Genomic DNA, 14960 nt, shown 5'->3' with positions numbered 1-14960 from the left:
ACCTGCTTTCACATCTAAAGTGCTTCACGTATTAATGAATTCCACAGAAACAAATAAGGCTCAGAGTTCACCACAGGAATTAATTACAACTCTTTCATTATTTATTTTTTTGATTATGAGATCCTGAATAAAATGCTGTCAGAAAAAAAAAGAAGCTCTGTGTGGAGCGGAGGGCGTCTCCTGATGGCTAGCTGTACATGACTTCATCTGATTTATGAAATGACTTTATTGTAATGGCATCTCCCTCATCTTAATGGGATTTTGCATCCATGATGGTTCTGTAATACCCTCCCTGGTGATTAAGAGAAGCTCAAATCTTGTCCTGCTGAAGCACTGGCTGATACGGGCAGAATTTATATTCCAGAGGTGGTAGGCATTTCCATAATCGAGCATTCATTAGAGGGGTTTGAATATAAGTGTGCAACCTTTTAAAAGCTCTTAACCCTGATGGGTCACTGCATGGTGATCATGTGTGCTCGTGCACTTTTTTGGTGTACAAATATGTCACAATAATGTTATACGTGATGCACTGAGAGGGAGGAAATCAATTTATTTATGCGTTATTATTCCACTGCTTTAATCTCTGATGTCAGGGGCACTCCACTAATTGAACCCTCCTCTTGGTATGTGCCTCCTTCTCCTCATCTCAGGGTCAGATCGTATATCATCCCCGCCTTGTCAAGGTCAGATTGTTTATAGGCCGATCTTGATCGAGGTTCTGTGATAGGAGTGCTTCCAGGCCGAAGCTGCAGGTAGGAGTATGCACTGCGAAGAAGTAGGACCAGTTAATAAGGCAGATGGATTTCACTGCACACCGCTTCTGCTGTGTGCGTTGTCAGATGCACAGCCAGAAGCACAGAGCAGTGCACTTGCTGATCAGTGTCCTCAGTAGGCTTTTCCACTGTATACACTCGGAGCTGTGTGCCAGTGTTGGACTGCCCCTCTGTCTCTGCGTGATGCAGCCAGATCGGCGAGTGTTCTGTCCCCGTTTTCTGGGCCTGTAAACAGCTTTGCCAAATTCAGAGTGTGAGCTGGAACCTCCCAATAACCGTTCCTACCCATCTTGTTCATTCTGTTAATTAGCCCTTGTGGCGTTGGAGTGCAGCATATTGTTGAGACATAATTAATCAACCCGGCTTGTAATTATGCTGGGTTTGGAATGTGAGCGCGATTGGGAGGCTGGTTGCGTTGCAGGGCGTTAAGCTCGAGGTAAACATCTTATTAACCGTGTCAGAGTCCCTCAGCCCACGTGGAGCAAGTATGCTTTTATTAAGGTGGAGAAAAATGTTCTGTTATCCATTCAATAAAAAAAATGGTCTCTTAAAAGAAGCATCGCTTGATTAAGTTTATGGTTATTATGGTTGAGATGGTCGGGCTAAAGGGAAATGCTCCTGTAAGTGTGTGTAGACAGGAAGAGAGATTATTTTTAAGAGGAACCATCAAAATGCAGGTACAGTATGTTTGTGTGTGCTTTTATATGCATATGGTGTGTGGGAGTGCAAAAAGCTCCTTCATTTCAAAGGGCAGCTTGTAGGTGAGAACAGAAAATAGAACGTGGATCACATACCGGTTGTAAGCCTTTAAATGCAGGTCTGTCAGGGGAGACAGCCCCCAGTTTTTTACCACAGCAGGTTTTTCTCTGATTCATCACAGACTGACTGATATGACTACAGACAAACCTCATACTCTCACTGAGCCCTGCTCACATGCAACCACGCTAATGCACAGTCCCTTTCACTTTCACAGCAGTGAAAATGCGTGCACAGTTAATGAGCGTGCACAAGGGTCACAAGATAAACCTGAGGGGGTCGTGAGATAACAAACAAGGTAGGAGAGCAGAAAATATGAACACTACCTGGCACAAAGCTTGATTTGGTACAGTCAGATGGCTGAGAGGACTACTCTATATTTTAGAATGATCATTCATGCATTTAGGTTGTAGAAAGTTGTCTTTATAAACAGTGGGTTGCAAAAAAGTAAGAGAAGAAAATTCTGTGAGTTTTAATAAGTAATAATAAGTAAGTGTCACATGCACAATAATGCCTCCAACAAGCTGGAATTAGCAGGTCTTGCTTCAGCAAAGCTATGCTTAGAACTTGAAAACAGAAACAGAAGGTTGGTCTGAGGTTTGGACTGTTAAAATTGGATCAAAGAACATACTATAGACTGACAAATCACAGTTTAATTCTGTTCAATCTAACTGCCGGGCAGACTGCAGAGGGCTTGAGGAAAAACAAAATATTTAGAGCCAAATTACACCGCTGTGGTTCAGTATTGATCTATACGGTCACTTACGCTTTTCTGGACTAGGAAACAAATTCAAAATCGAAGAGTATTTTGGGGAAAGATGGTTCCAAGAGTGTCCTTTCCTGTCATGTGACACTGTGGGGACATCGACAAATGGAGGTTTTAATGATTTCATTCTTTTTTTGTGACTAAAACCATTTTAAATGTAAATGATACTGATTTGGTGTCTCAATTATACTGATTATGTCTTTGTTAAAATAAATTATTGAAGAAAGAAGAAAACATCAATATAACATTCAAACTTTATAACAGTTGTGTACATCGTAAGATTTATTTTCCCAAATATTTGTTTTTTTTACTTCATAACTTAATATCTTCAAACTCTTTAAGTCTGTGTAAAGTAGGAATAAATATGTGTTCCAAGTCCATCAGACCAAAGAAGAAAGTGTTATTAACCACCCAGCCAAATCTGGATGATTAAAAATATCAACGCGTTTATGAAATTAGGTCTCAAAATCAGTTAAAAATGTATTTTCAGCCCCAGGACTGTGGGGGCGTGTCCTCTGAATGTGCTGATGCCACAGCCGCTTGTGGGAGGAGTCAAGCAGCCATTTTGAAGCGACTGAAACATTCATAAAATGACATGACTAACTTTGAAACACTCTGAGCGAGATGAACTCATCTCTGTCTCTCTGATAGGGGTGCAGGGGTATGCTCAGGGTGGCCTCAGCGTGTCATCGAGCCACCCTTTAAGGACCGCCCACAAAATCCTGGACTGAAAACTGGTGAAAAACTTTTTGAACCTCCATTGTATATTATATTCTCAGTATATAAGGATTTTCAAGAAATCATGAAGATTCTTTTGATCCAGCTATTTCTGATTCACAGAAAACGAAGCAGAACATAATCGAGTGTAATTTCATCTCAGTGATAACAGTGACACATTTTACCATTCACTCTCTTTACACTGACTCAGAGCTAAGTTACCACTATTGCAAAGCAAAACATTTACTGCTGCTTCACATTAAAAGCATTCAACTGGAAAAACTCAGGGTGACGTTCATTGTGAATACATTTTGTGACTGCAGATTAGTTTTCATTCTTGCAAGATGTAATAGAACAGGAAACAGCAACCACAGCGAGCTGTTAGATGTTCCAAGAGTTACGTAGAGTCATGTAACTGCTTACTGCGACATAAGGATAATTATTGACTGATTCTTTATTAAAAAAAGGTGAGTAAACAGATACACCACTTACTCCACTGTTGTAAGGAGTGTTTACTCCTTCTATAATTGTGGGACTTGTATTAAAACTGCACTTGGTGTTACCACATTGACCAGAAAATCATCCAGGACGAGAGAGCACAGAGACTGAAAACTTTAAATCAAGCTCTGACTGACCAACTCTTTGGTCAACCTGTACCGAGGGGGCCACACGTAGACATAGCTTCAATTAAAGGGGTCACAAGTGAAAAAGATTTGGAACCACTGAAATAACACAAACAATGCAGCGTGGCTACCTCGTGTTCCAGTAATGACAGAGTCTGGGATTTAATTTTAGCTCGGCCGAGCCTTTCACCTCACCACAAGATTTGTGTTTTCTTCAGAACACTTCATTTTGCTGAACTAATATGTCGCCAGCTTTAGTCCAGCAAACACACACACATGCCAGATGTGTATTTAAGTATAGTGTAGTCACATGCACACTCAGGAACACAGCACCACAAAAAGTCACTGAAAGGCTTGCTGCCACTGAACGCTGGCATTTGTACAATGCAATCATCCAGGATTTATGTGGGTGAACGGTAGGATTTCATCCTTCAGGTAGACTGTCTTCACAAGCTAACCATTTGCAAAGGAATGGAAATCTCATTTTACCAGACATTTGGCCCATCCAGTGCCAATTTACAGCCTGCTCTGTGTCACTACTCAAATCATTTCAGACATAATAATGCTGCTGCTGCTGCTTCTCTTACACTGCCAATGACTCCGCTACTTGGAGAATGACGGTAATGGTAGTGGATTTCATTTTGAGCATTTACAGTGTCAGTTGTATTCAGCACTGGTGCTGTGGCCAGAAAACAACAAATTGAACAAATAAGGTGAAGTCAATCTATCCCTGAAACGCAAAAATCTCTTTATAAAAATATCCTATTTGGTGAAGGAGAAAAACACAAATTGACAAATGCTGGATTTCTTGCAGAAGGCCATCAGCGTGAAGTCGGTTTTCATTTTCTATCAAAGCCTGTATAAACACCATCGAGTAAGCTGCTGTGTAAACACAATTCAAGAGGCAGATGGGTCGACAAATTTCAGTTGTACTTTTTCACCAAATTACTTAATAGTGCAGTTCAGCTAAGGGAAGTCCTTAGACTAGAAGTCCTTACAGTCCTTAGAGAGGAAGAGATCATGGCAGGAACTATAGGGATATGACATATCCATCATTTACCTTTCCTTGCCTTCATCTCTCTTCATGCAACTTTAATGCCCTTCATCCTCACCTTGTATTCCCCTTGACTTGTTCATTTTAAATACTAACCTTACCATGTCCTTCAGATTGGACTATATTCAACAGGAGGTCCAGTTTCAGAATGACTGGAAGTGTGATTCCATGCTACACACAGCGAGTAGTTTAAAAAAAAAAAAAGTATACATCAACAGGAAATGATAAACTTGGTTACATTGTCACATTAACGTAACATGTTTGGTCGAAATGCTTTTAATTTGAAGCAATGACAGCAGGAAATGTTCGGTCGGCTCTGATATGGCTGCGGGTGAATAAACAGTCAACAGTGAGGCAAGAGCTAATTATAGAATGGAAATACATTGATGACTGTCGCTGCCAAAATGCTGTATGAGAAATGGGGTTTGAAAATCTCAACTCTTAACACTGAATATGTTTAGCAGGAGAGTGCATTTTTTGCAGCATTTTCGAGAGGTAAGGTGAGAAAACAACTTGTGAGGTGCTTCCTTTGCAGTAAAGATATGGAACATTGTTGGTTTGCCTGCTCTGATGGCACATGATCCACTTTATGTTAGCTGATTTTAATTCTGCAGTGTGCATTATTACATTTTCCTCCTCTCCGCAGTGGTGACACACTTTCGTTGCTCGTTCGGTACACTCCACATGAACCTTCCTAGACATTTCTCTGCACTCAAGGCAAGCAAATGATCAAAGAACTGTTGGCCTTGCAGAGTATACTCCTCATGTCTGTGATTAAGTGTTTTGTCCCCTTTTGCTTTTGTGCCCCACATCGCCCAATCCCTTTAAGGATGAAGCAGGAATTATTGAAAAAGGAAAACAGTTAAAATTGGCATTTTTTCTATGCAGAATCTCTCTAGTCAAACTTAGGTAGGGTAGTAACAGGAAGCCAAAGAGGAGGAGAAAGTAGAAGGAAGGAATGATGGAAGATTGAGGGAAGGAAGTATAGATGGGAAATAAATGACAAGGGGTGAAATTGTAGGGCTCTCACCTTTCCTTGAACCCAGTCCTTCCACCTTCAGGCCTCTCTATTCAGTGAGCCTTGTAGCATTTTCCAGTGCTAGTCGCCCAACCATAATGATCCATCATTGATCCATGACAGAGGGACTTCTCTCACCACTTAAAGCCACTTATGTGTGTGTATGTGTGCATCCATACGTGTAGGCTATGTCTTCTCGCTGATTTGCAGCTCTGAGGATGATGTCAGGCCTGTTCAGGTCCAGGCATGCCTCACAGTTTCACTGGCTTACATTCGTCATTATTTCTCCTCGGTAATGGCCACACACTGCTGTTGTATGGTTTTGTCCTTGCACACAAAAGTAGGGTGGGAGGGATCAACCTAAGAGTTCAACAGAGGCTTTTACACACCTGCAGCTGTCAGGCAGGAATGGATTTGTCTGTCTGTAGTTAAAAACAGGTAGTTTTGTGCCATAATATTATCTTCATTGATTATGTTCAATTCACATACAGTATTATCCTCCATCCTCTTCTAAACCTGTCATACCACACTGCCTCAGAGATGTCTCTGTGTATTATAATTTTTAAATCATTTCAGATTCAGGCTTTAAACTGCTATTATTTGATATGTTAAACAAATAAAGGGGAAAATAATCGTGTCTTATTGTAAAATGTAAGTTTAAAGGGATCCTTCTGTTGATCCAACAGTAGTAGACAGAATTCGTGCAGTTAAATCAATGTAAATAATATGAGGTAACTTTATTTTTGCAAAGCATTGGCATGAGATTAGATAAGGCAACAGAATAAATTCTTCATGCCCATCATTATTACCATGATCATAATGATACCCTCCATCACTTTTCTATTACACCTTCTTGCCATCACTATCAATTATCTCCACAACCACAAATCACGAGGACAGAGCTCGTACATCTCTCACCGGAGTGTATCCTGACGAAGATTGAGGTGTAATTGTGCACATTGGTGGCGGGTGATATAAAGCATGAGCAAAATAAAGAAAGGAAAATCAATGCCTTAACTAAAGGAGCGAGTGAATTATTGATGAGGAGTATGTAATGGGATCCCAAGTGTCTATTTCAACCCAACTTAGACTGCCTTCTACTCAGGCTGCTGCAGTCGTAGCCAGAGAAGTAGAAAGAAGGAATGTGCCAAACAAAAAAACAACAAAAAACAGCCAAAACAACATCTCCATAGACACGTTAGCTAATCTGATTTATGTGGTGCAGTTTGGCTGACTCTACCGGCTGTGCTGTTCACATGCTGGTACAGTAAGAACGCATTTTTAGAAAGGTTTTGCTACAGTCAAGCTATATAGTCAAGTACAACGGCTGTCACGTTTTGAAAAAACAAAAAAAAGGTCTGAATAAATCCAGACAACACACAACTTAACCCTGAATTCTATGGTGTAAACATTCATACATTTGTTCCTGGTCCCTCCACTGCCTTTGGCAAGCTAATGTTACTGGGTAAGCTAACAATATAACATTAATAACATTTTTTTCCATCTCACATTCTCACTCACAATCAGCACAGCTCATGGGTTTTGTTTCGCGATAGCAAAGAGACAACAGAAGCACACGTAGGGCTGCAAACTTTTCTTTACTGATGACTCTGTATTCTATTTGACTAATCTGGATTGAAAAAATGACATGAAGGTAAACGTGGCATGTCATTTCTTGTTTTGGCCAACCAACAGTCGACAACCCAAATATATTTCATGTACACGAATTTCAAATAGAGAAAACCCCCACATTTGAGAAGCTTGAATCAGCAAATATTTGCCATTTTTGCTGCATAAACAACATCAGTTATGAATCATGAGTCATCACCACTTGCAAGTACAAAAACATTCACAAACACCAACAACGTTGTTTTTCCATAAGCATATAGATATGGCTGCATGAAGACTTTATCTTTAGGCATATCTATAGACACATTTTTGTACACCTAACTCATGTAGAGCACACATTTTTGGCTTTTTGGTGAAAGTGTAATAACTTTACATGTTAGCTTTAGTTGTAGAAAGTTGTTGGATCGTACTGAAAAGCAGTTACACGTGAAGTGAACATGCATGGTGGTCAAGCTGTTTTTATTCATTTCTCCAAAGCTGGGCTTTTCACACATAAATCATTATTTCCGCTGTCCGTTTGAGGTGGAGAAATCAGAGGATACATTGTTTACCCACATCACCGGTGTGCTGTTTGTTTTATTGCAAGCAGAGAAGGCAGGCATCACTTCTGCTTGGCTGGAGAAGAGGCAGAAATGGGGAATGTGAATGAGAGGTTGAGAGAGTGAGCGGCCAGGTGAGACCTGAAAGCTGCCTTTGTGTGGCAGCTGGCAGTACGAACACTGCCCTTCACTGTGAAGTGTTCTCCTCACACACACACACACACACACACACACACACACACACACGTATACTGTACATGTTGGAGAGTTATGGGGGGATGTTTGGCAAAAATATAAGTCTGAAAAACCGTTGCAAGTTTGCGAGTGTAACAAAAACAGCCTTCACTCCGTCTCCCCGAGGTAAACGGACGTTTCAGAGTCATAAAGTGCCTCTGTTTTCCTTCTGCGTTTCCAAATCTCCATTTCTAAACACTCTCTTATTTTCTCCTCCACTTCATCTCAACTGTATCTGGCTCGGTTCAACTGGAGCTTGAAGAGCATGATGATATCTAGTCCCATATGCTGCTCCAGGTTTAATGTGCTGTCGGAAAAAAAAAGACTATTCCAGAAGTTGCTGCGTATCATTGCAGCACGGCATATGGGCCTGTAAAAATCCATCGTTTTCACAGGAATGTGGAGGCCGGGAGATGGAGGGGAAGGTGGACTTCATGGGGAGGTGGTTTTGATGGCTGGATAATCAGGGATGGATGCATTTTTTAAGAGTGCACTGAATTGTGCTTTTCTCAATTTTCACTTTATGAGCTTGAGCTAAAGAGGGACTCTGACAGTTTATAATCCTCTGCTGCCTGTGAAACACTACCCAGCTGTGCTACTTTATTGCTATTTCATTATGTGTGTGTTTGTATGTATTAAATGCGGTTGGGGTTGCAGATTACATATGTCTGTCCAAAATGAAAAGCAAATGAAAGTTTATACCCGTTGGCTGTGGCATATCTTAACGGCAATTTCATGACTAATCACAGTGTTGGTTGCAGAACGGCGGCTCTGTCTGTGTACTGATCTGTATTCTTGTTTATTTACTTCTCCCCAGGAGGGGCCCTGCAGACAGGAGTCGCGCCAGGCACCATGAGGCAGCAAGCTTGGCCTGAGAGAGCGGAGAAATCACCCTTCATCACTCTCAACGAGGCTGGGCAGCGGAAGAAATGCACACAAGAGCAGCAGCAACGAATGCCACAGCAGAGACGGGCTAGTACACACATCTGAGAGTACAGTGGAGAGCAAATGGGGAAGGCAGAAAGTGAGGAGACTCAGTAACTCAGATTGCGTCATCCTAAATGGCAAAGTGGACTGGGCCACACTCAGAGGCAGTGATGTCCTTGTTAACACATTGTCCTCCGTTAGAAGCTCCTTGTTAGAAATCACAGATCACCCCGCCCCTGTGAGGCCACAGAGCTGAGGGGCAGAGGAGAAGAAAATCAGAGGACGAGAGAGAGACAGAGTGGAAAAAAGAGACTGTGACAGGCCCCCATGCAGGCGCGTAAGAAGTATGTTCTGCTGGGCTTGTGTGCGTGCTGCTGGCTGGTCCTCTTTTACTGGGGTGGAGGAGTCCAGCTGCGTCTGCTCCGGCTGCTGACACGGCAGCGGGGGGAAGTGGTGCGCCCCTGGCCCAACTGGACTGACAGGGCCTTCCTGCCCCGCTATGCCCACCTGGATGAGCTCCAGACAGACCCCGGGTCGGCCGAGTCGCCCCGCCAGCGCCGCCAGGCGTGGTCCGCCATTTATAAGGACAGTCGCTGCCGCATGGAGACCTGCTTTGATTTCTCGCGGTGTCGCCGTCGAGGAAGGGAAGGGTTCAGGGTGTATATATATCCATCAGAGAAAAATGATCGTGTGTCGGAAAGCTACAGGAAGATCCTGATGTCTATAGGTGAGTCTCGGTACTACACGTCAGACCCTCGCGAGGCATGTCTGTTCGTGCTCGGGATAGACACCTTAGACCGGGACCAGCTATCAGGACAGTTTGTGCCCAACGTGGATGAACGTATCCGTGGTTACCCGCTATGGAATGATGGGCGAAACCACCTGATCTTCAATCTGTACTCAGGCACCTGGCCTAACTACACAGAGGACCTGGGCTTCAACATCGGCCAGGCCATCTTAGCCAAAGCCAGCCTCAACGCAGAACATTTCAGGCCAGGCTTTGACGTCTCCATCCCGTTGTTCTCAAAGGATCACCCACAGAAGGGTGGAGAGCGCGGCTGGCTGGTGAGGAACACCATACCGCCACGAAGAAAGTACCTGCTGATGTTCAAGGGGAAGCGTTACCTGACGGGCATCGGCTCAGACACCAGAAACGCACTTCATCACATCCACAACGGGAAGGACATTGTGTCGCTGACAACCTGCCGCCACGGGAAGGACTGGGAGAAGCACAAAGATGCCCGCTGTGACCATGACAACCTGGAATATGAGAGGTAAGACGGAGGTCACATGGCCAGTGGGGAGGGCAGTAATGAGGTGATGTTAAAATGAAAAGCGAGGTGAGAGGCAGTGTAGCGCTGTACAGGCATTAAAAGGACAGGCTGTCAGGTGGAATTCTTTTATTGGGAAATCCACAGCGGTGTTGTTCCGTTTGCCTTTTTATTTGAACTTTACATGCTGTTTCATTGCTCCTTTAGATGTCACTGATTTTCTACAAGCAGTGTCAGGAGTAGCTTTTGTGTCCCACTGGTTATTTCTGTCTCTTTTATGGCTGCACAATCTTTGACTATTTAGGTTTATGATGTTTGGCAGTTGTTTTCCAGATCAAAGATTTGAGACACAGACTCAAGGCTCTGGAAATTTCAATTCAGGTCACAATTCACAGCAGCTCTCTCATTCCTGTAGTAGCGCTGTTAAAAGTACAGTAAAACAGTGGCTGTAACGTCCTCAACTTGTAATTACTGACCTTGAGCTGCTTTGTTGTTCAGAGTGAGGATAAATCTCACAGTGTGATAGAGGAATATTCAACAAAACATGCAGTTATTTCCAGTTTGTATTTGGGTCTCTAAGACGAGGAAATAAACACGTCTCCAGCTAATTAATTACAAGTGAAAGTACACAGTGTAATGAGCCGAAGCAAAGGTCGCCACAGAGAACGGCTTTGTGAAATCTCTGCGAGTAAGCCGCTGCTGGATGTACGGCGTAAATGATGATTACTTTTCTTCACGTTTTCTTGCTGTTGTTGCATTGAGATAAGCTCACCACTTTAATTGAAACAATATTTTGTTAGACGCTGGCTGGAGTGGATACAACATATTGGGAAATTGGATTCCGGCAATGCAATCTGCAATACTTAGAGCAATGATTCATTATTAAAACCAATTAACTTCAGCATATGACCTTTGCTGGGGTTTGAAAACAGTTTGTAAAAAAAGGCATATACCATTGTACAATACATTTCCACTTCAGCCCGTGTGCAGAGTGGTTTTCAAGTATGCAAGCACCATTGTTGAGTTAATAAAAGCTTCAGGAAACACCCATCTGCCAATAATACAGCCGCTTGGTAAACACGTCCTATGAGGACGACACTGAGTTAAAAACAGATGAAAATTAACAGATGACGCACGCACTCAAAACACACAATAGGAACTGAATTTGTCATTCATATCTCCACTCCACTCCATTCACAAGTCCACCGCAGTTATCTCATTACTATAGTGTGTGCAAAGTAAGTGTGGTGTAAGCTCGGCATTTAATAACTGAATGTTGTTGAACTTGATGGGTGGGGGTCCTCCATGCTGGTGGTGGGGATGAAGGAGTACCACTGAAGTTTAGTTTCATGCAAAGTCACCCTCTCTCATTCTATACAGTCCTACACACACACAGTTGATGTGGAGAATCGACACTGTGCCTCTCTGTTCTCACTCCTATTCTTGCTTAACTTACACTTTGCAGTAAAAGTGTGTGAAGCTGACAGAGCTCCTCATTATAAAGTCTGTGCCTGTCCATTCACACACGGATATACCAAGAGCAGGATCGTGATGACGCAGAACATCCAGAGACAGGAGGAGATGGATTTCAGCGAAAGAAAGAAGAAAGAAAGAATGAGAATAAGATGTTAGAGACACACAAACTGTATATTTCTGCCTTACATGGGACTCCTCCGAACAAGACACTGTCATTAGATTATTGAAGTGTTGAAGTTAACCCGCTGGTTGTCTGTTTTTCCTCAACTTAACTCTAATACTTGCCACAGTTCATTCTAATAAAAAAGCTGCTAACTCTGAGAGTGAAATTGTGCTCGTGAATTAGTCTAATTAGCACTAACATGCCAGCCAACCGAGAATATGCTGGTGCTAATTAGTCAGATTAGATTAAGTTCATTAAAGGTCAGAAAATTAGAGACATTCAGACCCAGAGACATTCATTTATTCTAATTTATTTTAGCTCATTTCATTCATTTATTATTTATTAATAATGCACAACAAAGGAAAAGCAGAACATTGTCACATTTGTGACGCTGACATTTGACAAAATAGTTAATGATGATAATAGTTACTTTTCTCTTAGCCCACTAATTGATTAATTGACTAATTAATTATTTTAGCAGAACATTATTTTTTTGTGTCACAGGGCTTTGGGAAAATAACTTCTACTATAACTATAAATGAATGAAATATGTGAACTTAATGATCAGAGATCATCCCATTCTAATGAAGCTGTGCAGTGTTCTACTAAAACGTTTCCTCTGCCTTGGACTAACTGAACTTTTCTGCTGAAGCCGTCTTGAATGGAAGCCTCTGGGAGGTGGAAGTTGTTTTCAGGTGATATCAAATAAAGGCCTAAAAAAATGTTTTTAAACTAAACAATGTGACTTTTCATCGTTTAGCCCGGAGCAGCAGTTAGGAGGTGGTTCTGATCCACACACACACACACACACACACACTCCATGCTGCTGTAGCTTATAACGAGCTTACCTTAGGCTTGTTTACATTGGGCCATGCAGCAAAGGGATGGAGCTGCTCAACACTGTATGAATGAGCTCATTTATTCCACACAGCCCGCTACTCAGACACCCGGGTGGGCAGGGGGTATGAGGAGGAGGATAGTGTGGGGGAGGGAGGGGGGTGTTATTTTGCAGTAGATTTGGATACGGCAACGGCTCGGAGGGTGTAAGGGTGTGAATGGGGGAGGCAGCGTGAGAGACAGCTGCTGTTCGTAGGAAAAACACAAAAAGATGGATGATTTTTTTAGCCCTCTTCCCTTTTGTATAAAATCTCTTTCTCTGGAAACACGAGGCTTTTAGCCTTGGAGAGTGAGGTGTGAAGGAGGGGCGTGGGGGAGGAAGGGAAGAAAGGTGAGGGATCCATCTGTCTTTTAGCATCTTTTGAGTCTCCCTTTGAGAGGAAAGAAGAGGTTAGAGAGGGGAGACTATGAGAACCGCGGACAGCGTGGAATCCAGATGAATGAGAGAAAAAGAGATGAGGACAATAAACAAACTGCATGAGCAAGATTTCTGTGTGAAAACCAAAATGCTCCCTTCAGGTGGACACACACCATCACCTCTCCATCTGTCTGCTGACACATTCTCCCTCTCTTGTGTCTCTCTATCCTTCTCTTTCATTCTTCTCTGAAGTTTTTGTCAAAGTCCTGCACCTGGAAAACCAGCTTGCTAAAAATAATGTCACCAAGCGAGCATGTGCACTGTCACTGCTATATGTGTGTGTGTGTGTGTGTGTGTGTGTGTGTGTGTGTGTGTGTGTGTGTGTGTGTGTGTGTGTGTGACAGTGTCACGGTCAATGAGGCTCTTAGAAGGTGGGACCAGGTTAATGAGCACATGCATCTGGTACACCAGGAGATTAGCCCCGAGGGACCCGGACAAGACTGCAACCGACGGACAAAGGGCATGAGGGGGAAGAGGGGGAGGAGGGAGGGAGAATGGGACGGATGGATCAATAGACCGTCATGACATCATCTTTATCCCAACCCACCTTTAGACCAATGAGAACACTGGAAACTGTTTGAATTGTTTTTTACAGTGAACTTTATTGATTGATTTTTATTTATTTGCATTGTGTTATTAGATTTTTTTAATTTATATTTTTATTTAATTTAGATAAAGATCAAATTGTGTGAAAAAATACAGCTCATTGATGTAACATTGATTATTTTCATTATCAGTTCATTAATCAATGAATCTATAAATAAGATATTTACAGAGAAATCTGAAAGAACAGCACTTTCTGCTTTAACTGATAACTCATTGTTTCAGCACTGATTCATTTCAGTGAGTCAGCGCAAGAAACACAGCAGCAAAAATATTGACCCAACACAAATGCAACACCATCCAGCAAGATGCTCCTTTGGCCAATCAAATAAGAGCAAGCGCACACTCCTGTTAGATTGCTGTGTACTGAGAGCGGTGTATTATTTCAGACCTCTGTACAGTGTTTGGGTCTCTGATAAACCTAAATGGATCTATGAAGCAAACTGACTCCCACTGGAATGGATTTCATTGCCTGATCACTGCAGCCCCTCGTGGCCTGTTTACAGTAAGCCCATGTCATTTCACATCATATGAACAGGACTACTGTCATTTTCTTTTTACCCTTCAGCTGAAGATTTGGTTGTATTTTCTCAGGTTTTCAGGACTTCAGAACTTTTCCCTGTGATGAAGGGGAATGGAATGTATCTGTGGTCCTCACAGCACTGAAAACACATCTGTTTTTTTCTCAAAACAGTATCTCTCTTATTCTATAATCCACAGGGCGTTCTATCAACAGGTTTCATACTGGATATTTCTTTGGCTGAAAAAAAGCTTAAATGAAGAGTGTCCACTGTGGGGAGTGTGAGTTATCCTGAATCATCCAGCAAAGACGCCTGTCCACCAAAACAAAGTGGTTTGCAACCCAAGAGCACACTCAGTTACTGCTAGTGCAGGTTTAAACCACATCACTGTGACAGTCAGAACTTAAGGCAGCTGTGTAAAGATAAAATATTTATGTCACATGTGCTTCATGAAACAATGATAATAACTCCACGTCGTAAGCAAAATAGTTCTTAAAAACAGATTAAGTTTAAACACTTTTTACTTCTGTCCCCTACCATTTCTATTAACATAATTTGACTCTTTTAAAGTAGAC

At 42.2% G+C, this 14960-nt stretch overlaps 1 protein-coding gene across 1 annotated transcript in view; it reads left to right on the top strand.

Annotated features, from left to right (window-relative positions):
* The window catches only part of ext1c (exostoses (multiple) 1c), an 89247-nt gene that overhangs the window by 2178 nt on the left and 72109 nt on the right, over window positions 1-14960 (top strand). The window contains exon 2 of the mRNA XM_019269650.2: window positions 8927-10310. Coding sequence (XP_019125195.1) covers window positions 9364-10310 — 947 coding nt within the window. The 5' untranslated portion in view covers window positions 8927-9363. The remainder of the gene's footprint in view (window positions 1-8926; window positions 10311-14960) is intronic.

This window comes from Larimichthys crocea, chromosome XIII (genome assembly GCF_000972845.2).
Source record: "Larimichthys crocea isolate SSNF chromosome XIII, L_crocea_2.0, whole genome shotgun sequence".
Lineage (NCBI taxonomy): Eukaryota > Metazoa > Chordata > Actinopteri > Sciaenidae > Larimichthys > Larimichthys crocea.
Note: the sequence above shows the minus strand (reverse complement) of the source record. Positions and strands in the feature narration are given on the sequence as shown.